This window comes from Netta rufina, assembly GCF_964035555.1.
Source record: "Netta rufina genome assembly, chromosome: 1".
NCBI classification, from domain to species: domain Eukaryota; kingdom Metazoa; phylum Chordata; class Aves; order Anseriformes; family Anatidae; genus Netta; species Netta rufina.
Window position 1 is genome coordinate 165,922,760 of NC_140123.1, and position 27,457 is coordinate 165,950,216.

Genomic DNA, 27,457 nt, shown 5'->3' on the forward strand with positions numbered 1-27,457 from the left:
TACTGCCCACACTGGAAATCTGCAGAAATGGAGTCTGATTTCTTGAAGCTCACTCAGGAATTCAATGACACACTAAAATGACACTCATATACAAAGTCCAGTCTTAAAATTTCCTACACTGCCAATCCAATAGAATCATTCCAAAATAATATTTGATGGGTAATATTTTGGAAAACAGCACTAATGAAAATCTAGTTGGACTTTTTGCTTTCATAATTTATCTGGTAGGCTTTAAATTAACATTGCTGACATATTTTATTTTGAATAAACAAAAAGATTATTTTTCCTACATGGTTTGCCACTGAGTTTATCCATTTTATATTCACCCATTTCTCAAGAGTGTTTTTGTATCATTAATTTAAGTAATTAAAGAGAGAGAAAGATGTACAAAACAGGATATCATAAATTTCCTTCTATCCTGAACAAAAGGAAAATGCTTGTAAAATAGAGCCTATTCAGTGTTTTTGTTTGTTTGTTTGCTTGTCTGTTTGTTTTTATTTTATTTTTTTTGTTTGTTTGTTTTGGTTTGTTTCTTTTTAAGTATCAAAAGATTTAGGTCATACATGACATACTAAAGCAATTCTTTTCATGAAGGGGAAAGATTGTAACTCAAAGAGGAAAAAGAATAACTCTTTGAAGTTAAAGAAACATGCTGAATATTTCAATAGCTTTGCTGTACAGAAGCTGGTTTTCCTAACATAGAGCAATTCTAAAACCCCTTGGAAGGCAATTCCTTCCACTACAGGATGACCTCTAGATGACAGTATGTCACATCATCAGCTATGGTTGATGTAAATACGTATAGGTGTGTCACTTCGCTACAGTGATCCAGTAGAATTTCTTTTATGTTAAATGAAAGAAACAAACAAATACAAAACTTAAAATGAAAAAAAAATATATATATTCAGAACAAGGGAGTTTCATCTTAACCACATAAACCAAAAGCTATCTGTCTATGCTGCTGGTACAGTCAATAGATAAGAGCCTCCAGATGGTGGTTCACGAGTCATGAAGATTATACACCTTTATTGATCACTTGCCTCTCAAAAAGCATTATATTTCCTTGTTACCCCAGACACAGACCATTCAATACATCTTGTCTACTTTGGTGTTTGAATCTGGCAATAAGTATCTCATAGAAAGACTGAGACTTGACTTGAAAAATTAAGTCAATCCTCATGGCTTTTTTCCTAAGGTTCATGATCTCGCTACTAATGTACCTGCATTTTTAATTTAAATTAACACATTTTTAGATTCAAGCAATGGCTATTAGTCTGTTTACAAATGACCAGTTGGAAGATATGTAATACATAATATTTTCTGTCTCTGCAGTCTCTTTTCAAGAACACTGTTCAAATCCTATCAGTTTGAAATATTGTATTTTCACTTTTTAGTTAGTATATTGATGGACTGGTAAAAATTATACCTTATTATCATATAAAAGAATTTAACATGTATAATCAAGATTTATTCCTAAACAAAACACCTTCAGGAATGAAAAATGCATGATCTGTCAATTATTTTACTACCCAGGGCAACACAATTATTTTCAAAGCTACACATGCTTTTAAGTTTCAGTAAAGCAATTCTTACTTTCCCAATTTTACCTACACAGTAGTTAATAGGTTTAGCAGCCATTTTACATTCTGTCCTGCAGTGTGAAACAGATCTAAAGCATCATACATCCCAAAGAAATATATAAGAAAATTTAAGACACTGGAAATTAAGGTTGATGCACACAGGTACCAGATTAGGAAAAGCTATTCTTTTAATTTCATTAAAATATTTTAGATTATTCAGTCCATTAAGCAGGCTCGAATTATAACTATATTGTATCCTTTTGTACAAAGCTTAATTTGCAAACTGCATTGAGGGTTCCACTCTTCAGTTTATACATCTGATTCTGCTTAAATTGTTATGACAATCTTTTGTTTACAAAGGAAATCTTTGAAGACTTAATATTTTAACAATTAGATACAGATGAGATTAGTGCTGTAACTTCAAAAGAAAACAAACTCCAAGCACATTGCTGCACAAAACACTTCCCTGTAAGCAGCTGAGGCTGTCACCAGGGACTCAAAGAGGGGCAGGAAGGCTCCGCAATGGCACTCAATGAACAGATTGAAAAGGGAGGATAGTCTTTGCCTCTCCCCATCAAAAGAAAACTCAGAGGTGACATAGTTAAGATTTATAAGTAAAATGTCGATACAAGCAAACTGAGGGACTTTTTTTTTTTTTTTTTTTTTTTTTTTTTTTAAGATAAAGGTTAACACATGCTTCACTGTGCAGCAGGCATTATGCAGCAAGGGGTATTCTCTGTCCTGGCTGGTAGCTTTGCTACCACGATGCATCCTTTCCAGCTTTTCCTTCATGCTCTCTCCTTTTGAACAGACAGCTTACAGGGATGAAAGCCCATTTCTTTCTCTGGAAATTAAAAGGCTCCCACATTTTTATTTTATTTTTTTAACCTGTCCAACTTTAGACATATCCTTCTTTTCATTTTATGTGATCATAAACAGCCCATGACCAGATTTCAGCTGGATTCCAGTCTCCTTTTCTAGCCACTAATGATGAAGCTACCTTGCAATGCAATTGCCAATACAAAATGAATTTAACATCATCCTAGGACAGAGAGCTTTACTGCTTTGCTCTAAGAGCAGCACACTGAAAGGGAAAGCGTCAAATCCTTGTGTTTTTTCTCTGCTGTACTGTAAGCATCCCCACAACTGAAGTGGCAAATACGCGCTCACATCCTTAAGACGCTATACTTAATTTAACTTTATCCTTCCTTTCACCTGCCTGTTTTGTCCAACTGCCAACCAGGTGGAATAGCAAATGTACAAAAAACCAGCAGAAGTCAGAGTGGATCATTATGTCCCTTTCTCATTACCTCCTCTAGGTGCAAAAAGTGCTCTCTGTTTTGTTTCTCATCATATTAGAGTTCTGCTGAAGCTGCCAAATCCAAATGTTCTTTAAAGTGAACTTACACCTAATAAATTGAAAGCGACTGATTTCTATAATGTTTCAAAAGAATTGGTTTCTATGAAAGTGCTAATGGGAACATTCTCATAATTCTTATGTTTTGTTTGCCTAACACGCATATATATATGTACCAAGAAGTACCTCAATCTATTTAAGTAGCTATCATAAAAAACAGTTCTTCAATAAATGACTTTAGTAAAGAAGAATAGCTTACTCCACAAAGAAGTAGGTCTCTCTGAGGCAATTTATAACAAAAGACAACTTATTGATCACACAACACTACATTTCCAATACTAAATCCTCAAAATCACAATTTTTACATTCAGTTTCATGAAGCATGCCTAAAACATGCCATGTTTGTTAATGTTAGGACTGTAATATCAATTGCACCTATTTTATTGTACATTTCAGTATGATTTTGATTTTTTAAATAGGTATGCAGGAGAATAAAATTATAATATTATTTCCTCCAGCCATCAACCAAATTAAGACGTTTGAAATAACTTCATATGTTTCTCGACTTGAAGACTCAAATATGCATCACACAAGAGATTTTAATTCTTTAATTTTACATTTCAGCCTAGGGTATTTTGGGTAATGATTTAAATCTTTCTACCCATATATTTTTCTAACACAAGGGAGGCTTGTTAGTCTTTGCTGACAGCGGAGAAGTAGTGAACCAAAATGATGCTACTGAAACTGTGAAGTGCATTTTAGGTAGTTGTTATTAAATATACTGATACTCTCTTCAGAAGTAGATTACAATCAAAATAAACCATCTGCATTTTTCCTGAAGGGAAGTATAGCAATCTGTTAAAATATATTAAGTCCAGCCTCACTTCAAATAACTTTGAAGTATGTAAACCAAACTTTGAGATAAACAGAAATAAAGAATGCAAATAGACTGCATGACATTAATACATAGCTCCACACAGCCCACTTTGAAGAAGTAGATTTGTGAGAAAGTTAAATGCATCAGCTGCAAACAGACACCCTTCAGTTTAATGACCCTACAGCAAATTACAATGTAACTCACTTCCATTCCTTCTAAGTCTAAAAACTTACTTCCATGATTTCCTTTTCATAAAACTGAAACAAGTTGATATTGTGTCCTTTTCTGTCACTTGACAGAAAATGAATAAGATAAAACTTTATTTGTCATTCATTTCACATAATCACTTGCAGCTCATTCTTGTTTTAAAGTAAACATCTGCCATGCACTGTTCTTGCCTTTTCTGAATGTCATTCCTTATGTATGCTGGATGCAAATAAATATTTCTGCAGACATGATGTTGCAGAATCATGACAGTTAAACATACTAATGACAGCATGCTAACAACACAGTTTGCTTTTGTTACTGATATTAATAAAAATATCTGAACCTAAAAACTTACACAGCTGTTAAATGTTTCTTTGTTTTGGTTTGTGTTTCTGTGAGCAATTTCCATAGATATTTAAAGCAACCAAGGAATGGGGAAACCTTACAAAATTACATCAAAGTCCAGTTGTTCTGCTTACCTTATATTGTCCAAATCCTTACTTTTGGAAGCATGATCAGAAATAAAGTCATACTCAATTCAAATGCAATTCTTTCTATATTAATAACGCTGTACAAAATCATATTACTGAGAATTTAACTTTTCATTATGCCTTATAAAATACGGAATTTATTCTCAAAGGGTCCTGAATACTTAAAGACATAATGAGCCAAAAAGCCCGGAGCGCTCCTTTTGACATAATTATTCTACTCTGCATGCATGGATACACACATATTTATGCTTTAGGTAGTTAAATTTAGCATCCTTAGTTTGAAGAAAAATAATAAGAAAATCAGCTACACATTGAAATAGATACTTCTCACTAGAAACTTTTCTTGATAGTCTAACAGATGCCAAAATGAGGAAGGATTTACATCAGAGATTACAAAAATGCAGGATCATTTGAGAATAATAAAAGTAAATGGTGGGAAATGTTAACAGTAACAGCTGTGAAAAGAAATTATGGAAGATTAAAAGTATAGAAGAGAGCAACAATAGTAAAAACGGAGTTTTAAATTTAAATTGCTCCACAAGAGACATTCTTTAATTATGCTTTCTTGAGATATTTGAGTAATAATTGCAAAAACAGTGAGATATAGACATTTATAATTATTTCACTATCCTAAGAATCTACTAATACCGTCAAATCACAGCCAGGAGAATTACAGCAGATCACACGACTGGATGAACCAAGGTAATATTAAGCTTTATTAATGACTTTTTATTAATGACTTTTTTTTTTTAGTTTGAACCCCAGAACAGCAATCCCAGGCATCCTTTGTGCTGAAGACAGGTGCAGCAAAGGTATAGGAAGCCTCCCACAGCAAAACTTATTTATAGCAAAACTCCATTTTGACCAAGAAGGTCATAAAGGGCGAGCAGTGTATATATCGATTTTATGTCCTATTATTTATTATTTCATAACTACAGGACAAATATTATTATTTGTATAATTGCCATCGACACATATTCCCAGAGCTGAATACAGCTAAAATGTTGGGAGATGGAGGGCTGAATGTGTTCACAGAGTAGCGACCATGTATAAATATAAGGACTATAGATAGTCCTTTATCTATAGTAAATTCTGGAAGCAGTAAAATGAACAGGTAATGGTTGCAACATAGTAAAACAGTGATCACATCAACACCAAACTGCAGGGACACATAGCAGAGCAAATTGTTAGCACACTACTGAAACACATGGCATTACACAAAAGTAACAGGGGAGGAAAATAAAGTATGCTGGTCCACTGAACATTATCCCAAAGGGTCCAATTCCAAATACCACCAGCAATTCCACTGTACTGCCAAAACTTTCCAGTACAAGAATAGGCATCTTATTATATTATGATTTTAAGTTTGTCTTCATGATCTCTCTCAGCCTTTTCTGATACTACAATGAAACAGGGCTCTCGGTTCAATAACCCAATGTTCCTTTTCCAGAAGTACCATATTCCAGCTCAAGGTTCATCTACTCAGATAAACACCGGAAGACATATAGTCATTCATGCAGGAAGTTAGTTAATAAATTACAGGCAAAATCTGGAATTATTTTATTATAATTATAATTAATATGGTGATTATGGTTTGGCTGAGAACAAACAGGCCATCCTGAGTGAATCTGAGATAACTGCCAAATCTTCTGCACATGTGACAGATGGTAGAAGCATTTTAAAAACTCCCTGTGCACAAGAACTCTGAAACCATACAAATGGAGCTCAGATTCGATGCAAGAGCAAAGCAGCTGAAGCAGGTAATAAAAGCAATAAAAGCACACTAAGCAGCACAAGTACCTGTACAGCTCTGGGCTTTGTCCAAAAAGAAAAAAAAGGTGAAAAGAATGGTGTGGTGCAGTCAAGAGGTGTGAAGGGAAAGTGATTGCACAACTTATATTTACTGTTGTGAAAGATACAGTGTTTTAAATTTGACATGTATAGGGTATGGAAAGACAACCTGGTTGAACTCAGTGGATCTACATTACCTTCTCAAAAGGGCTTCATTAGACTTGCTTAACAGTTTTTATGGACAATGCAGGGTGGTTTGGACTGATTGCAACTAACTTTTCAATAAACTTTACTCTTTCCAAGAACATAATTCATTCTGTGTGCTTATGTTTAATCTCTTTTGGCTCATCTTACTTTGAAAAAGGTTTTGAACTACAAGAATGTTCCTCAAATACTCCCTCTAAGAGTCCCGGAGGGAAAATTCTGGAGTGTAGAGCAGGAAGACAGAACAGTAAATGAAAAGTAATATGCCACTGAGAATTCGCCCAACCACATCTCTGCTGCAAACAATTCATCTTGTTCTATAACTAATTTCTTTTGGTATCTGAAGCAAGGTAACTCACAAGGAAGAGGCATTTATAGACAAAAAGTGTCCAAATTAAAAAATATATATATATATATATAAAGAACAATATAGCCATTGACATCTGATGCTGCCAGCATCCCTTCATCCTTTCACTTAACCATTACAATTCTTTCCCCAGAACAAGCAACTATGCTGCATTCCTTTCTATAGCAATATGCTTTCCAGAGCAGTATGCAAGCAACACTCAAGCCTTAACTTATGTTGCATTCACGTATTTAACTTTTTATGAAGTTGTTCAAAGGGCAATTCAATACTATTATTTGGATGAGCTCTTTCAGGCTACATAAGGAGATCCTTGAACACTTCACTTTCTGACATTCAGCAAATAAGAAATGCAGGTGCCATCAGAAATTAGTTGAGAGTGAAATGAGGCTGGGGACCTGACTGTCTTTTTACACTGGTACCATGCCCTTAATTTTAATGAATTATTCCTGATTTATCCATGAAATGAGAATCACACCGAAAAACTATATTTTCCAGAAATGGCATTACTCTTAGAAGTATCATCAGCCCACCCATCTTAAGAGTACTGTACCTCCAGATCACAAAAATAAAAAAAAGTTGTAAAAAAGCTGTAATTCAGGTTGTCAGAGAAAACCTAAGTTTAATTTTCATGAAGAACATGAAGCTGCTGTCAGCAAAAGTTGCTGGCTCTATTGATGGACAGACAGCTTCTCTCCTTGGGTGCCTAATGTAAATCAGATATTTGAGGCTTATAATTTATTTTATCCCTGCACAGAGATGCCAGCAGAATCCTTTGCAACAGAAAGGCCTGGGAAAATCATGCCAATAACGAAAACGACTTATAATAATGATACTATAGAGAAAATGCATATGTCCTTGTCATATCTACAGGGCTGGCAGAAATGAGAATAATGCTCTTCCACAGAAGTTCATCATGCCAATAGCAAGGAATACCTTGAAACCCTGACAATTCCTTTTTTTTTTTTTTTTCTTTGAGTAAAAAGCTAATATATGATACATGGGATAAGATGAAATCTCAGGAACCCACATTGTTGTGAAGGATCAAAACATCTTCTGACAAACAAAGAATCTCAGCAATCTCTGCACTGCTTCTTTTGACACCTGATATCATATCATAAATTTGACACATTTTGGTGAAGATCAGGATAAACAATTTCCTTTTCTTAAGTGACCTAGAACATTTTTTCTTTGTGACCCATTTTGGCAAAGATGTGTTTTGCTGTCATCAGAACTCATAAAAATTCTTGAGTTTTTCCCACTTCCTAAACACCTTCTTGCTGCTTCAAGGAATAGCATATACTTATACACACACACACAAAAAAGTGTCAAGCACCATTAAGGTTGCAAAAATCAAGCACCGAAAAGTCAGAAAATGCTAGAATTGTCTAATCCATAATTTAAATCTGTCATGCCTGTGCATTATGATAAAGTTTTTAATTACATGATAGCACATAGTATGTTCCACGGCACTCAGTTCAGAGGTCCAGAAAAGCACAGGCTTTCATTCTTTGTATAAAGGAAAACAGTCATTACAAGGTAAATCCCACTTCACATCCATAATAGACTTTAAGCTCAGAAATGGTGCTGGGGATCATTAATGCAGTTTGCTAATGTCAAGAACAGTACGAGAATGTACAGTGAAGATAGCATATATGTAGATTTTAGTTGTTGAGATCAAATAAATAGTTAATGAATACGAATGAATTTCAACTTTTAAAAGCCTTGTGTCTTGCATAACATTGGCCAACTTTTCACTAAAGACCCAAAATAGCCCCCTGACAAATTTGAAGTCCCTGCTTCAAAACGTAGCAAGCGACAGACTCAGAGATGATAGACAGAAACACAGTAGCGTTTGGCATAACATTTTTAGCCAATCTGACAAAGCTATAAACAAACCAAAACAGATTTATGTACTGGGAGATGCTGGACAAGCTCATTAATTTAGAGATGATAGCCTATATGTAGCTTCACATGCAAAACATGTAAGTACCAACACACTATAGAACAAATTAACACGTTACTAAATAACACATCGAAGCAAAGCAAACACAAAGGTTTTGAGTGGCACTCAGGGTTTGAGGAATATGAAGAAAATTTTAAAATCTCTAAATTTGGACTTCCTTTTTTTCCAGAGAAAATATGTGTAGTTTGAAATATGTGTGTGAATATTTCAAGGTGGAAAGAGTTCTAACAAATTCACATTTCAGGTGAAAAAAAGGCATACAGAAACAAACAAACAAAAAAACTATATTAACAACATTCTCTGTCTTTAATTATATGATTCCCAAATTCCAAATTTTCTACCATCTCTCCCACTTTAAGCTTAAAGTTCTTGTTCTCACATACAGAGCTCCACAAAGGTCCCTCCTGCCCACATCTCATTTCTCATTTTCTCCTTCTGTTACTGCCTGACTTCCATCCAAATTATTTTCTTAAACGCCTACTAACACTTGCTCTGGTCTTTGCATCATGTCATTACTTACATTTCAAATAACCAACCCAAACTATCTAAAATTGACTTTTTTCTGCAGGTTAACAAATGCTAATAAGTCAGCTAAACTATCACTCTCCTCCCCTCCTGCCCCCCCCCCTTTTTTTTTTAAGTAATTGGAATCTCTAGATGAAAATTACCTTCTATGTCCCAATGCACTGCATGCACTGTTTGATTAATGATGACTATATCTGACTCACATCACAGGTATGTTTTCACCTTTTTCACTGGAAAACTGTGAGAAATGAAAGTAACATCATACCTAGATTATTATCCCAGAACTTCTTCAAATAATTTGCTGGGTTTGTAAAACCAAAGCTGCTCCACAAACCTTTTGTCCTTTCCTCATTAAACACATTGATTTTAAAAAGATGGGACTGAAATCAAACCCCTAAAACTCAAGAATGCCAAATTTCACAGCTGCTGCTTATTTTTGTGATGGTCTTACCAAAACCTCAGAGCTGACAGCTCTAAATTCTGCAAAAGTAGGGCTATGGATTTGTATTCCTCAGAGATGGACACAAGCCACCAAATCTGAATATACTTTCAGCTCAAGGAAAAGAAACAGAAAACCCTTGTCTAATCTGTAAAAATGGGAGTATATTTTTATGCTCCCACCTACATATACATGTATGAGGGCATGAGAGTGTTATCTCTTTTCACACTGCGTAAACAGTGGAATATAAACCCCACTTATCGCTTCCCACTGCTCATGAGCAAAACAGGCAGAAAACAAGGCTCTCATTCCAACCAATCCCAAACATATATTCTGACCCACTTCATCAGGCTCTCTGCTGCCTAGGGACTGTGTGTCCCTATGATCATCTACTGACAAACAACCCATTAAAATCATGAGTCAAGACTGCAGGCAAGGTCTCAGCTCCTCAATATTTTCTCTCACATATTCAATAATAAATTCTTCCTCTAATTCCCCTTTCTTTGTGAGAAATTTGCTTTTTCCCTGCCCATTGTGGTATTTGGAATATTCAGTGGTCACAAATCTAGCAGTCTTTGAAGCACTTTGAAGTGCTTTCTCTTGCTGTTCCTTGTGAACAGAACAGTGATATATTAGCAGGTATGAAGGATGAAAAATATCTAGAAAGCTCAGACAGCTTTTTACTAGGAAAAGCACCGTTACCTGTCTGCATCCACAGTCACATCATGAACTCCTCTCTGAATGACATCTCGAGAAGCAGCTAGGTCTGGTATTCGGTTCAGACTTCTCGTATATAGGTTGAGTCCTCCATCTGTCATGTACCTGAAAATAAATGTTTGGTCAATCAGTGGGAAATACAGCCATCTGCCAAACATGTTTCACTCTAAAGTTAATGGACTGTGGAATTCAGATATTTAAGGTAAGGGCTGCCCTGTTGGATGGTAGACTTATATTAAATATTCTCAGCTTATGTACCCAGTGCAGGGAGATCAGGTATATGCTCATTTTCTGGGATCATTCACCTTCTTCTGTGAAGGCTTGTATGGAAACCTGCTTTGCTAAAATATATTTATTATTTGCCAAAATAAATTTATTTACATTTGAGGACTGAAGCCCTCAAATTACCTTCATATGTTTTAAGTACATTGTAAGTGCTGCGGTCTTATCAAAGAACAGGACTAGATGAAAAAAGCATAACTCTAACAGAACACAAACAAACATATAAAACCGTACATCTAAATGGGAATAGAAATTGAGAACCTAAATCCACAGTCCCTACTGGGATACAATTGCTTATATATGAAGATAGATGCTGCTGAAGCCTGACATACCTTACAATGGTATTTAAGAATCTGTTTCTACCTGTGTTCCCCTTTCTTGATTCTTACCACTTCACATTACAGTAAATGACTAATGAATTCAACAGTGAGAAGAGTGCTGCTTACTCACTAGAGAACCATTAAAAGATGCTGAATTTCAAGCAGCAGCAATAATTTATGGAATGTCTACCTACAGGTTAGTTAGCTCTGTGAGCTGTTTAAATTGGTGCTTATAACTGAGCAGTACCATGAGCCTGTCCCACTCTCAAGATCTTTCCATTATTTTCTTAAAGAACCTTGCATTAAACTGTCTTTCCTCATAGGTTCCTGTTTTAGTGTGTTTTTTTTTTTGTTTGTTTTTTCTTGCTCTCTTGCTCTTTTTTGATAACTGAAAAATGTTGGCATACCCCAGCAAGCCTACTTTTAATTTGTGAAAAAAGAAAATTTACAGGCTTAGTGAAAAAAGCACGGTCCCATTGCTGGAAGGATGGTGAAAATGATCTACTGGAGTTCATTCCCAACTCAAACAATCTTTAACACAAGTTCTCCTAGAACCATGAAATGATGCCCTTCAAATCCATCTTTCATCCGAAATCTGTGTCCAAGTACACAAACACTTAACTTCAGTAATTCCACACAGAATCTGAAGCACAGGCCAAGGCACACAAGCACTATTGGTGCTCCAGATGTTGTGTTGGCCCTCGCCCTGCAGTTCCTTCTGGAGATGATTTAATTTAAATAAACTGATCTTTCTGTCCAAGAGACTGCAGGACTAATACAGCAGTTCAGGAGCATCCATCACCATACCCACAATGTGGGGCATGTGAACTGGTCCAGATTTGGAGTGCAAAGATGCGGTAGGCAAGATCTGTGAGACAGCAAAAGCTTGGGACTACATTGTGTCCTGGATGGCAATCTGGATGAAGGTAACCTCACATGCATTAAAATACAAAGGGTTGATTTGTTTATTTTTAACTAAACTCTAAGGTATTTTATCTGCTAGTAAAATCTGGCCTGCAGTTCAAAAAGGGATTTCTGAAACTGTGAAATCTGGAGTCTGTAGACAATAACTTCATATTTGTCTTCAAATGTTAAAATATATATATATATATCAATCTTGCACACTAGTTTTATTCTTTTAGTAAAGACAAAATTTATAGCTTTTGAGAGATTATTTAGCAGGGGTGAATTATGCACTAGATTCCAAGGCTCTTAAATTGCATATTAAACTTGGCCATGGTGTGAATGCAATCCAGTCTATACAGATTTTATCCTCTATAAATAAGGCCTGAATGGAGAGACTTAGCAAGTGCAACAGGCATTCCTCACACTAATTTCTAATTACTGCTGCATTCCTGTCCCCAGGTACTTAAAGTAATTAAACTGAAAATGGAAGAGGAATAAAGGAGATAAGACTTTACATGCCTCAATGAATCCCGAATTTTCAGACCTTATTAACTTGTTTTTAACATTTACCACACCTAAGAATGTTAACTGAGCACATTGTAACTTACTGTCTATTGAGTCATCCTTATTACTGATGCAAAGAAAAGTCACACAGCAAGATGACTATATTCATTCTCCCAAGTGATAAGCTAATTAATACAATTCATCAGGCACTGCAAAGGACTCCCCCCTCCCCTTTTTTCTTTCTTTTTTTTTTTTTTTTAATAAACCCATGCATCCATTAACAGCAGAATTTATATTTTCTTTATGATTAAAGGTATTCAGACATTAAAGTATTACATTTTCAATATTACTTTTCTCTGTTTCTGCATTGTAGACAAGTGATTCTGACCTCTTACTCTTTACTCCTTGTTTTCTTAATTTCACTGTGTTTTCTAGCACACATGAATATGGCATCCTACTTGATAGCTACTAATGCTGTGCTGAACAGTTGATAAGCTTATCAGCACTCCTTCATTTACAGATCATTGAGACAGTGCACCAAGGAGACAGACGTCTTTGCTTTCTTTATAGTTATGGACTTTCTAGAGATCTGTCTTTGGATGCTGCTTGAGGTGATACAATACTCTAGACAGAGGCTGGAACACAAACTTAGATTTGTTTTTAGGAATGCATCATAATTCATCAACCACCATTCTTTAATCATAGCTATACTTCAAAATAAAAGATTAGATTGACAGCAGGAGTCCTAAACATGTACAGAGCCAAGCAGTGCAGTGTGACATAGCCATGGTCTCAGTGAGACTTCTGTTCAAGCCAATGTTACCTCAGACACCCAGGAGCCTTGAGATGACAACAAGATTTCCACTAAAATAATGTTTTTGGAAGCACTGAACAGTAATTTAAGTAAAATGGTTAAAATGGTAATACTTTTTTTTTTTTTTTAATGATGCTTTAGAACTTTTAACTCACATAGGAGTGAATAATCATGTTAATATGATCAACACAAAAATTGTTAAATAGTAATTTGAAACTTTTTTTTTTCTGTTATCTCAACATAAAGGGCCTATACTAGATATATATACAGATCAACCGTAAACTTAACCATCAACAAATATAAATAATTAAAACAACAACAATGACAACAAAGTTTATTTTACAGAGGAAACTCAACTTCCCCATGAAAAAAGTACTTCCTCTCACTATCACAGGGAATACAGTATGCCAAAGGCAATCAGTAGGCAAACAAAAATGAAAAAAATTGTTACTCTTCCTCCTGGTAAGCTAGGACAGGAACTGATCTATTGTATCAAAAGACATTCCACCAGCTCAGATGATATGCACAGTTGAAAAACTGAGGTAGCTGTTTAGAACACAGAATATACTAGACAGTGTCTAAAGTAGTAACAGTGAAAGACAGGCCTGTCCCCAACTGCTTTTCATTAGCTGCATCCAATACCATATCTATCATCTCAAATAAAATAAAAATACTGACAGGTGACCCATCTCAGACCAATCGGAGCAAAATGATGGTTTACCAGATAATTATGAAATTCCTAAACGAAATACCTGTGCTCTTATTAAAATTCATCAAAAAGTCATACTGGTGGACCAAGGGAAACCAGCTGATGTGATTTTTTTGGACTTCAGCAAGGCTTTTGACACGGTTTCCCATAGGATCCTACTGGACAAAATGTCCACCATACAGCTAAATAAAAACATCATATGATGGGTGAGCAATTGGCTAACGGGCAGGGCCCAAAGGGTTATGGTAAATGGGGCTGCGTCAGGCTGGCGGGCGGTCACCAGTGGGGTCCCTCAAGGCTCCATTTTAGGGCCGGTACTTTTCAATATTTTTATAAACGATCTGGATGTAGGAATAGAAGGTATTTTGAGCAAGTTTGCTGATGACACCAAACTTGGAGGAGTTGTGGACTCGAATGAGGGTGAAAAGGCCTTGCAGAGGGATCTGGATAGGTTGGAGAGCTGGGCGATCACCAACCACATGAAGTTCAATAAGAGCAAGTGCCGGGTCCTGCACCTGGGACAGGGAAACCCTGGCTGCACGTACAGACTGGGCGATGAGACGCTGGAGAGCAGCCTAGAAGAGAGGGATCCGGGGGTCGTGGTAGACAGCAAGTTGAATATGAGCCAGCAGTGTGCCCTGGCAGCCAGGAAGGCCAACCGTGTCCTGGGGTGCATCAAGCACGGCATCGCTAGTAGGTCAAGGGAGGTGATCGTCCCGCTCTACTCTGCGCTGGTGCAGCCTCACCTCGAGTACTGTGTGCAGTTCTGGGCACCACAGTATAAAAAGGACATGAAACTGTTGGAGAGTGTCCAGAGGAGGGCTACGAAGATGGTGAAAGGCCTGGAGGGGAAGACGTACGAAGAACAGCTGAGGTCACTGGGCCTGTTCAGCCTGGAGAAGAGGAGGCTGAGGGGAGACCTCATCACAGTCTACAACTTCCTCGTAAGGGGGTGTCGAGAGGCAGGAGACCTTTTCTCCATTAACACCAGTGACAAGACCCACAGGAACAGGGTTAAGCTGAGGCAGGGGAAATTTAGGCTTGACATCAGGAGGGGGTTCTTCACAGAGAGGGTGGTTGCACACCGGAACAGGCTCCCCAGGGAAGTGGTCACTGCACCGAGCCTGTCTGAATTTAAGAAGAGATTGGACTGTGCACTTAGTCACATGGTCTGAACTTTTGGGTAGACCTGTGCGGTGTCAAGAGTTGGACTTGATGATCCTTAAGGGTCCCTTCCAACTCAGGATATTCTAACATCATTGGGCATTTAGGGGGTTAATTTTATTATTTTTAATATGTATATTCCTATGTGGCATCCATAATGCTTCGACGTGTGCCATAATTTATCAGGAAAATCCTAATGAATTTGCCAATGACACATATTTTCAAATGGAAGAAAGTGCTTACCCACTATTGATGTCATCAGTTCTAAGACTCTTCCCAAGAATGTCTCCATCACTCATGTAGCCACCAGCGTCAACTTCAGAGGACATGTCCAAATCACTACCTCCCTTCTCACTCATGTCGATCTGAGAGATATTTCCAAGGCGAGAAACTGCTGCTCGGCGAAGCGGGGTGGTGTACATGAATCGAGAAGGGTCTGTGTGTATGAAGCGACTCGCACTGCTGCGAGGATAACCAGCACCCAAGGATGGGGCATCTCCTGCCTGCAGCCGAGGGCTGGCCTGCCCTAACCTCCAAGTCACTGGGGTGGACCGGCTTGTCAAGCTTGGTATGCTTCTTCCATTCACCTCAGTTGTCACAGTGCTGTCAAAAGTTGTCTCCAACGTGCTGTCAAAGCAAAATGGAGAAGTCAGTGAACTGTGCTTTCTCTCTTCCTGAGAAAGAAGGAAAAGCAAAGGCTGGAAAATTGTGTGTGTGTGTCTGTCTGTATGCGCACACGTTTGGGTATATAACAACCTTCACTTATAAAAGAACCTAAAATAAATTTTAAAGGTTTTATGGAGATGTATAGGAAGCAACAAGCATTTTTGTGAATGATTGCATAAGACACTGACAAAAAAAAAAGTACATTGAAGACATTTTTAAGTGGTTGAGGGACTCTAGAAAACAACGTGTGGTGTCATAGTTAATTTTTCCTTACAAATCTGTAATTCATACAGCAAGTAATAATGCTCTTCTATAGACCACATTTGTAGCAGTCTACACATAAGCAATATACCTGTGGCTTATCTGGGTCCCTCTAAGGCTGGACATAGTTTCTTCCAAATTCTGTCTCAGGTCTGCTATATTCTTTACAGTTCTCATTCTTCTTGTTTCAGGGTCTTCCCCTGGAAGAAACCAACAAAAGCAGCATAAATCTCAGTGCATACAAACATATAAAGTTGAATACAGTGCATGTATGTGTTCACAGCTGAGAAAACACACATATGACTGTAAATACCTCTGTAATAAAACACATATCCACCTATAAATAGAATTTGGTATGTAACAAACTACACTGAAGAAAGCCCTAGCAATGAATCCCTGATAGGGCCCAAATCTGTTAATGAAACTCAGATTTATAGTGTTGGGATTTTTATCCACTGTAATCACGGCACAATGCAGCCCCAGACCACTTAATACATTACACACACCCTTTTTTACTCCTTGACATTTTACATGTCTTGGTAAGAAATAAAGCCACAGTAAATCTGTGTCTGGAAGGAACTGGGATGACTGTTACAACAGCTCTTCAGTATGCACTTAACATCCAGGCTATTTCAGAGTACTCTTAAGTTGGGCACCTAATAAAGCATCTTTCCTGAACTGAAGTAGGAGATAATGTCTTACTTGAGATAAAACTCAGAACACTCCAAACACATGCATCGTTTATACAATTATGGAATTTAGCTTTCTTTGGGAATCCACTGTGACAATTTAGTCTGGTTTTCTGAAAAGAAGAGCCCACAAAACTTCACCTGAGACATCCTGAATCATGTATATTTCATGCAATCACCAATATATACATGTATATATGTATATCATGTTAGAAATTCATAATCCTGAAAGAAGCATACATATATAAAGATTTTGAAGTCATACATGAAGATAAAGAAATGAATCTTTTCTAGCATATTCATATATCAAGGAATATTAATTCAGCCTTCTTTTGTAGAATTAGGGAATTTCAAAACAAAAACTGTGACAAAGTAACTGATTTATTCTGGCTGTGTCCCATACATGTTGCATGAAAGAAAGCTAGCAAGAAGCATTATTATTATAGTTATGTGCACAATGCTCAACATGGTGTGTAAATTTCTTTTCAACTCCATCAATGAAACATTTCAAGTCATACCTCACCTTGCTAATCTTACTGCTAATTCTCAAAAGTTATCATCAATAATGATGTTGTGCAGTCACTAAACATATCTGCAATATTTAACTCTATATTCCAGCACTCCCATCCAGAGCAAGCTTCTAAGTTATTTACAACATTGAGAAATTGTTTCATCTTTGAACACATCTGTCATGAGTGAAGTTAAACTCACTTTTTCACCATCACTTGTGAAGTTAAACTCAACATCATACAAAAATCAAGATCAGAATTTCAAGCACGGGCAAAATACCATATAGCACTATAGTATTACAGTATTGTAAAATGTAAAACACAAATGAAGATATACATCTTCAAGTTACTGTATTTTTTATTCTGTTGCAATCCTTCTTCCTTCCATGTTTGTGTGTAAATTTAAGCAAGTATAAATTCAACTAAGGTGATGTCTCTGAGGAAAAGCATCGTTTACCACGCAAATGACAGATAGGGAATATCAGGGGACAAGAGAACTGGGGAATAGTCAAGGTATTCTAGAAATGTTAAAAAAAAAAAAAAAAAAAAGTCCAAAGGTCCTACAGAAACAAATTCTAATAAAACAAAGTATTTAAGTGCAATCTCTGTTTGAGGGCAAATGTTAAACACACTAAGGTTAAGTTGCAGCAGAAACACAAGCATTGGTTTAGCATAGGTTTACAACAAGCATGTTTAATATAGACAGTGACATTTATTTCAAATATAAAGGAGAACCTGCAGAAGCAAATGGTATTTGAACAATGGTTCACTTAAGCTTTTTCAATTTTGAATTTTGAGGTCTTTGAGCTCTTTGACAAACTGAATTGCTACTGTACCTTCCTCTCCAGCCCAGCCTTGTGATTGCCTGATCACTGTGCAGGTACTTAAAGAAAATCTCAGCTCTTGGCAGTACATGGAAAGAAGTTACTCCATATAGATTCCATATACACTTTCTGTCTTCCTTGATAGGCCACGGATGCGTGGTACTAGTCAACATACTCTGCAATGGTGGTTCATTGTCAAGCTAGCTTTGGCAGCAATGCCATTTTGAGGTTTTCCCCACCACTGTCTATGCCCCCTGTCCTCTTTGCTGCAGCCAGAAGTCCTTCAGGAAATGCTGTTAGACTGTTTTATTGCTCTGAATCAATTATCCTATGGTTTCATGGTCAAACAGTCCATAAATCTCTGGGTTGGCAGCAATGGAACTGACAGTGTGGGTAGAGACAAATGGTGATACAGGCCCAACCCTGTTGCCAAACTCTCTATCTTGTCAAGGCACACCCTGGCAGCATGTCCATCCACAAAATTTTGCTCCATAAAATAAGATGTCTGTGTGCATTTTCACATGTAATACCCTGAAGAAGGCAAATGTTCACAGTCAGATTGAAATTACCCCTCTTGCTCCTGTTTCAAGATAGGCATGTACTTGGCCAAGCACCTTGCCATGCATGTACATGCATGGATCCCATATGCTATTTACAGAAGTTTCTACACCATCCTGGAAACTCCCATGGGGCAGAAGCTTTGTACCAAGGCTGTGCTGGAAACCATTAAATCCTGTTAGATTGAGCCTGCTGTTGGTAACTCACACAGTTCCAAGGCAGACTGTCCATGACTACCTCCACGCAATTGCCTATGGTGTGCTCAGTTCCTCACTGTCATGGCATTACCCCTCCAACAAATGCACTCAAATTCACTTTCAGGAGAGGAGCACATTATCTTCCTGCCACAATACCTGTATCGGGGACACGAAAGACCTGCTAACCTGCCCTTCCTCAAACCCGAGGTGAAACAGTAGCTTGCATACAAGGTATAAACCAATATTCTGTTGAAAGACAAGTTTCAGGGTGTTGAGCAGGCAGAATTAAGGTAAAACAACCATTTGCCTCCATACTTATTAGAGGAACTAAATATAATCCATACGTGCAGTGACTTTGCCTTTTCCTTCCTGTTTATCTTTGCCAGTTGTCCTTTGTTGTATGTTAACACTGCAAATTCTTGCAGCAAAAATGACAGCAACTATCTTTTTTAATATATATTGCACAATAACTAGCATAACAAAGCCTTAAGGTATAATTGCAATACCAATAATAATAATAATAAATAGGTACATATATATGGCAAACTGACAAAATATGTTTTCAGAGAGAATAATGTTTCATCTTCAGACAAATAACACCATGAAAAAGTAGCACTCCTCTATCTTAGAAAGGTGGGAATTTTGATGTCTAATCTCTTTATCTCTGAGCGACACAAGGGGTAATTTCAAAACCATTCCACTATTTTTTTTTCCAAAAAATATTACTGGAATTTTATGATCTTGAAATACTATATGGTACTATGTACAAAATACTAATTACCGTAACTATAAAGTGTTTTCAAAATAACTGTTCTTTTTCCTTTCCCTTTTTCTCTTAAGGCTATATTGATAGGGTTATGACGTACCACTGATTAATAAGTCAGAAAGTATAAACAATTGAACGTGATGCTTGAGAAATTTTCTGCACTGAGTGCAAGACCCTCAGACCTGACTTGCACCTGATGTTACCTACATTTTCAGGACAGCACTGTGGCTCCTCACATACATCAAGCCTTCTTCAACAGGACCATAGGGATGAAGAATACACACATTATTCTGAAAGCCAGATAAATCTTGTCTGCCAGAAGAGACACTATGGTGCTTATTGCAGCAGGATTTAGGCTCATTGTATGGGTTCAAAGGGAACCCAGACTCTCCTCAACACTCTCTTATAGCAAAAAGCACTACCATCATACAGTGTACCCTTATTTGCAGGCACTCATATATCAGAAATGGCTTGTTATCTCAAGTGACTCTGTTTTGCATATTGAAGAAAATTCATTCTATTTCATGCATAGAGAGGATGGGATAAGAAAGACTAAAACTAGGGCACCATGAAACTTTCTTTCAGAATTCCATTCCTCTTACAAGAAAGTCTAATGTAAATATTTTACTGACCCCATGACATATAATCTGCTCAATCACTTGTAGTTTCATCATTTGTGTTAGACATAACCATTCCAAAATATTGTCCCCAAATTCCTTCTTATAAGCAGTGAAACACTACAGGTTCTCTCAGTAAATTTCTAGAGAAGATACTCCTCTTTTTTTTTTTTCTTTTTTTTTTTTTTTCCTTTTTTTCTTTTGTGTGAGGTACATACACAGGAAATCAAAAATAAACATCTTACAGAAATCACTAATCACCTAGGTTAAACTTTTACATTCAATATTCTGAAGCTTACCCATAATTGCACATTTAAGAATAACGTTCATGATCATTTTAATACTTTCATGCATGTAATTACAGCCCAAAGCAGAAAATGAGAGGATAATAATTCCATTAATTCTGTGATGTTCACAAAAGAATTTACAAACAATAACCAGCTTCCCAGAGAATTGTTTGCTCTTAGACATTAACTCCACTCACAAAGTAGAGTACCAATATTAGTCTGCATGTGGGGAAACTGAGGCTCACGAGAGAACAGGGATTTGTTCTGTGACACAGCTGAAGAGGAGCAGAAGGTGGAGAGCTCAGCTGCCTTTGCTAACAGTAATCTCTAGAAGAAACCCTTTCTAGCACACAACTGTAGCCTAATATAGTTTAAAGGTAGACATAAAAAGAGAATACTTGTTTCTTTGTTATTTAGAGATGATAGCTTTTTAAATTACATGTAGAGCAAAAATTTTATCCTGAATTTAAACACTCTCAGGGCTAACACATCCACCAGAAAAGAACCTCCAGGCTAGACGTGCTATATAACCTTGGAAAAGCAAGCAGACACTTCAACCATTTGACTGGCTGAAGAACAAAGCTTTGGAAATGAACACTTTGAGCACTCTTACAAAGGACTGAGAGATGAAAAGTAAAGCCAGTAACACAGAAGCCTTTTGAAGCACCTATGACGCTGGACTTCAAATGATCACTGGCATGTACTGATACAGCTAAACTGTGAAACCATGGCACTAACAATTCCACATATATGGATGAAATTATCAGCAGAGGGAAAGGGAAAGCAATAATGGACAGTTTGTAGGTAGGCCAAGACATTTTCTATCTAAACCGAACTTTGAATTTGGGATTACAATTTAAAATTCATGAGGATGAATGTCATGAAAATTAAATTATTTTACAGTGAACTAATAGTACCTAAGTGTTTCACCTTATTTTTTCAAACAGCTTAAGAAAACTCACTCAATTATTCACACACAGTTACTGTCCATGCACTCATCAAAAGTGATTTATGCATTCATCTTAATTTCATGCAGTCTTCAGAGGTAAGAGTAAGCAGGCTAGCAAGAAATGACTAGACCCTATTTTTGCATACTATGGCAAACAAACCCAGTTCTGTCTCATAAAATCACTGTCAAGATCAAAAATCTGCTCCATGCGAATATGTGCACATACTTTGGTCTCCTCCTTCCCTTTCTGACTTCAAGTCAAAGTTAACTTACCTAAAATATCAGTATAAAGGACCTGTTCTAGGTCCCCCAGCATTGTTATTATGACATCTTCATCCAGATGTGCAGTCCCTTCACGCAAGCAGCCTTCTTCCTCCTCCTCTGCCCAGTTCCTGCTGGGGAAATGGGACGTGCAGGTTGCATTTTCATGATCTGATTTCCCCCTCTCCTCATTATCAGTCCCAAAGCCTTCATCTGTATGCCGATCTCCTGACCTCCTGGATGTGCTGTTTCCAGCTGGTGGTAGCACCTGGAACGCTTGGGGTGTGGTGAGACCAGAGTGGCAGAGAGAGTGTACCGAGTGTGAGAGTGCCTTGGAAAGTGAGCTTTTGTTCCCAGCTTCTGCCTCCCGCTGATGGTAACTCTGGCCGGACTTGGAGGCGTTCCCAAACCAATTCTCCCTATATGAGTATCGCCTCTTCTCCCCTTCACTGGTGAGCGTGAGATTGGTTAGAGACTTCTGCTTCTGTAGACGAACACACCCTCTTCTAACCTCCTTGCCTTTAAACACTGACAGTTCAGCAGATCGCTGCATCTTTCGGGCTGTGGCTTCACCTCAGTCAGATTTCATATTTCGGAGACAGGCAGCAGTTCAGCTCTTCAGCAAGGTCTGGAGGTGACCCTCCCAGTACTGCACACTGCACATCCCAGGAAGAACATCCTCGCACTCATAATGAAAAGCACAGCTCAAACATACAGTGTATGTAGTGTAAATGACGAGACAGACACAGTCATTTTCTTTAAAATTATGCTGCTGTCTCTGCTAAGCCACTTCTCCCCCGTCACATTAATCTGCCGTACTTACAGTCATTTTCACTTGGATTTCTCTCAAGCAGAAGAGAGTTGATCAAACACTCTGCTCCAGCACAGAAGTAATCCCAAAAGCCAACTGTGTTTTCCCCTCTCCATCCAATCACCGGTCTCATCAGAGTGGTGGGCCTGCATCTCTGTCTACAGCTGCTGAGGTCTGAAATCCAAAGTAGGCACAAGTGCTCTCGGGTGTTTTTTCCCCCCTCTCACCAGATCATGACTGATCCCGGCGCATGGCTCTTCACTTCAGATGGGCTGACACAGAATTGCAAGTACAGCCTCCACGTCAGAGCTCAATAAAGAGCCAAAATTAACCACTGAAGCAAAGCTCTGCACAAGCTTCCTTGCATTTTAGTATTCAACCTGCATTCCCAGATATATGACTCTTCTCTGCTACTGCAGCGAAAGCTGCTGGCTGCCATGGCAGCAAACATCCTGGTGAATTAAACCGGAGACACAGAATCCTCTGCCCAGTTTACAGTGCCACAGGTTTCAAGAAACAGCTCCACCTGAACGGGATACTACAGTCATAGACCTAGCTCACAGTCAAATGATATTTTTCTCCCTGAAAGGTAAGGATGATGAACTATTTCTTCCATATCATTGCTATTCCCTGTGCAGGAAGCTAAAAGCAGATTTGCAAATGGACCTTGAGCCTTGCAATTTCTGTTATAAATAATAAAAAATATATAATTTAAGATAATAAAGAAGTTAATAAATGGAACACAACAGCACCTACCCAGTAAGGTGATTTATAAATGTTTTGTTTCTTTCTGCTTGAAATATACCCTTTTTGCATCTCTGTGAGATTCAGAGGCTAGTATAGAATTAAAAAGCTGTGAAAAAAATCACTGCTTCACAATCTTCTGAATAAAAACATATTAAAAGAAATAGTATTTTTCTTATAAAACAATTCAATATAATGTCTGAACTAAGTTCTCCAGATCTAAATTTTGTTTTAAAATAATATAACAAGAATGAAAGAAGATTTTAAGTATATACCTTTTCTCACAGTGAAAAAGATATTAGTTCCAGAAAAAAAAAAAAAAAAAAAAAGGATAATAAAGAACTACCTGAATTGACTTCTAATTTCTAAATGCAAATATTTTATCTAGGGGCAACTGATTTCATAAAATGTTATAGAGAAATCTACAAACATGAAAATTGCTATACAAGAATATACTGCTTTTGTCAGCATTAAAATATGCTTGTCTCAAATCCCTGGGAAACCTTGACAGGGAAGTAACCTTTAAAAATGCCACCCTAAGAAATACAGACTATGCAGATACCCTGAATGAATAAATGGATGTTAACAGAAGCCTCAGTGCACTTCTTGCTATTCACTAGCTCAGTTTACAGCTTTTTAAGACATATAAGAAAAACAAATATAATAAAACATAGGGGAAGCTTCTTAGAAATTTTAAAGGAAATGTATATTTTTTCCTAGAAAACCCTCATAAACACAGAACTAATCTAGGAAAAAAAAAAAAACAACAAACAGCAGTCTCAAGCAATGATGAGTTTCCATATTGAATCACTGACACATTCCTAGAAAGACAGGGACCACAACAAGATGAGATACCACTCCTCCTCCTCACCTTGCCCACAAAGTCAAAGTTAGAGGGGAGAAGAAGAAAGCTGTCCCCCTGAGTATAACATAGTCCCAAATATTAAATGTCTGCCACTTTATCAGCAGGGAAACAAAATGTAACACTTGAATGGTTGCACCACTGAATTTACTCCCTGGGTCTGCTGGGCATGGCGGCATATCATAGAATCATAGAATATCCCGAGTTGGAAGGGACCCATAAGGATCATTGAGTCCAACTCCTGGCACCACACAGGTCTACCCAAAATTTGAGTGCACAGAACAAATGTTTCTTAAATTCAGACAGGCTTGGTGCAGTGACTACTACTTGCCTGTTCCAGTGTGCAACCACCCTCTCGGTGAAGAACCTCTTCCTGATGTCTAGCCTAAACCTCCCCTGCCTCAGCTTGACACCACTGCTGCAGGTCCTATCACTGGTGATTAAGGAGAACAGGTCGGCACCTGCCTCTCCACTCCACGTCACGAGGAAGTTGTACGCTGCGATAAGGTCTCCCCTCAGCCTCCTCTTTTCCAGGCTGAACAGGCCAAGTGACCTCAGCCGCTCCTCATACGTCTTCCCCTCTAGGCCCTTCACTATCTTTGCCATCCATATGGGCTCTTAAAAGATTTTTTATGACCATGCGTGTGCCTGCAAGAACCTCATGCACTGGAGGGGATGCTCACCCTGCCCAGGCTCTGGCAGCAGGGCTCCAGCACTGCCCGAAAACTCCTGTGCTGGAACACGCTACCTGCACACATCCTGGCGTCGTGGCAGGAAGCCCTGTGGGATGGCTGAGAAGGACACTTGAGAATGTCAGAAAGTCCTTGAAAGGCTGTCTTTGGAAGACGGAAATTGCACATTGAAAGGCAAGCTCACTCTTCTCCCACTTAATGCTTCTGAAACCTCAGTTTATATTAGACGTAATACACCATTCACAGTCACTATGTTTCAAATGATTTGGAAGGACAATTAAGTGGTCCTGCACAGCCCTGCAGAATCAAAGGAGCAGGGTCTTTTCCTTCCATAAACGGCAAGGCTGAATCTCCCTGATACTCCAAATAAATGAACAGCAACTTCCTCACCTGCCCTTTCTTGCCCGGACAGCTACCACCCATGGCTGGTCTCTGTGGCCAGCTGTAGGTGGCCATGTTCTGCCTTCATGCTGAGCGTGCCTGACCACACAAAGCAGTCGTGACTACAGTGCTAGATCTGGCCTCCCTTAGCTCTGCAGACAAGACTAAGCATTTCCCTGCTAAGGAAGTACTGCATGGTGCAGCACTCAGCTCTCAGCATGGACAACCAGACACCAGTCTGCTAGAACTAGCCAGGCATATTTAGTCCTCTTTCTAGCAGGGAGCAGAAAAACTTATGGCAAGGGATGAAATATCTTCACCTGGTGAGCTGCACCAAACACCCTGTACAATGTTGTCACCCCACTCCAGGCTGCCAGGATCTTGGGTAGGGGTGTAGCTGAGTCCTGGGCCATTCAGTGGGCCTCGGTGACTGCTGACCTCTTACTTTCCCCACCTGAGCTATCCTCTGCAGCCCTGCTTCAGCAGGACACAGGTCATGAGCCACTGTCCAGGGACAGGAATGACATTTGTGCTATATGGGAGCCACACAAGGGTAGCTGGCAGCTACCTTTTCCTTTTGTACCTATGTTAAAAACACAATGAGTCACATGCTGGGATCTGGAGGTACTAGGGCTACTCACAAAACCTTCCTTCAGCCCTCATGTATACAAACAATATAAACTACAGTCCTTAATTTCTTATATGAAACTTTTGATTATATAACTTTTCTTCCATGAATCCCACTACCTCACTTGGTATACAGATCGTCATGATCATCCTTTGAGCAGATACATACGTATATTTGGACCAAGTGCTCAGCACAAATAGCACTGAATTTATCCTCCTGCTTTACCATACCATCTCTGCAGGCTATCATTCAGGAAGGTATAAAATTGCAATGTGGAAAATTCTCATGTTTCCTTATTAAAAATACTTTTTGCAAAACTCATTCTTCTATTTTAAATGTATGAAGTAGCAATGAACAAATAAATCTTTCTAAACTAACCAGACAGTATAGGAGGCCAGAGGAGAGCAAATGTCACAACGGAGCATTATTCCCCAACTACCTTGCAATTTGATGTATTCTTCACTCAGCACACAGAAATACGCCTAAATAAAGAACAGCATGGGAATTTCCCCAACCCATCACTATCAGTGTAATGTATCACATTATTTTTACTGTCTCTTTCATAAAAGGAATTATAACAGCTAGTAAACTAGGGACAAATTTTGCTGTCAGATAAAACATTCTTTGAAGTCTCAGTACATAGTTTGGAGATTTTCAAATGAATTATGTAATAGAACTGCAAATTTATAACATTCTGAGTTTCTTCATCCAAGCTCACTTGAAAACAAATTTGTAAAATATTTCCATGCATTATTGTTTTTCTATTTCTCTATTTTTCTCCTTATTTCTATTTCATAGAGAATATAAGAAGCACAGTAAACATAGAGCTTGAAAAAGAACATTGTTATGCTAATTCTGCCATTGATATTGGCATATAACTCATAAAATTACTCTCATTTCTGCTTCATCCCTCAGATTTTTTTATAATTAGTCAATATTTGTAAATTCATGAATAATTATTTAATCTAACACTTTGCTTTAAGCTCTTTGAACATATAAACACTTGTTAAAGCCAAACATTATCACTGATTTCATAAAATCACACTTTGTAGTTACAGACATATACAGTTTTCAAAGGATTTTTAAACGATTAGCTTCCTGACATCCTTTTCCAATAAATTTGCAGCAGAAACACAAATACTAGATAAGAAAGTTTAACCACTTTGATCCTAATCATATCATGAAAATCAAGAGTCAAACTTGATTACTGCTGTTAGCCTTCCTTTTCATTTGTATTTTCAAATCCTGTCTGCAAAAATTATACTCTTGTTTTGCAGAAAATAATAATAGTCTTATTGAGGCAACTGGTACATAAAGTACATGCAAGAGTGTTCATACATGACTCCCGAACAGGACATTAGTTAGGACTCCAAAACTTCTGTCTGGGATTTCCTGGACAGAAGTCTCCACATCTGTGTGCCACATGTGCAATGTGGCAAACACATGCAGAATACACTAAAATTACTGTATGGGTGACCCACACCTGCAAATCTACAGCAGGCTCAGCTGTGCAAGGATGTCACCAGCACAGTGCCTGC

General features: G+C 37.8%; 1 protein-coding gene across 2 annotated transcripts in view; it reads right to left on the reverse strand.

Annotated features, from left to right (window-relative positions):
* NAV3 (neuron navigator 3) overlaps positions 1–27,457 on the reverse strand; it is a gene marked incomplete at both ends in the record, with an annotated part of 270,085 nt that overhangs the window by 93,986 nt on the left and 148,642 nt on the right. For both annotated transcript variants that reach the window (XM_084295258.1, XM_084295257.1), the window contains 3 exons: positions 10,504–10,623; positions 15,461–15,844; positions 16,236–16,344. In XM_084295258.1, coding sequence (XP_084151384.1) covers positions 10,504–10,623; positions 15,461–15,844; positions 16,236–16,344 — 613 coding nt within the window. The remainder of the gene's footprint in view (positions 1–10,503; positions 10,624–15,460; positions 15,845–16,235; positions 16,345–27,457) is intronic.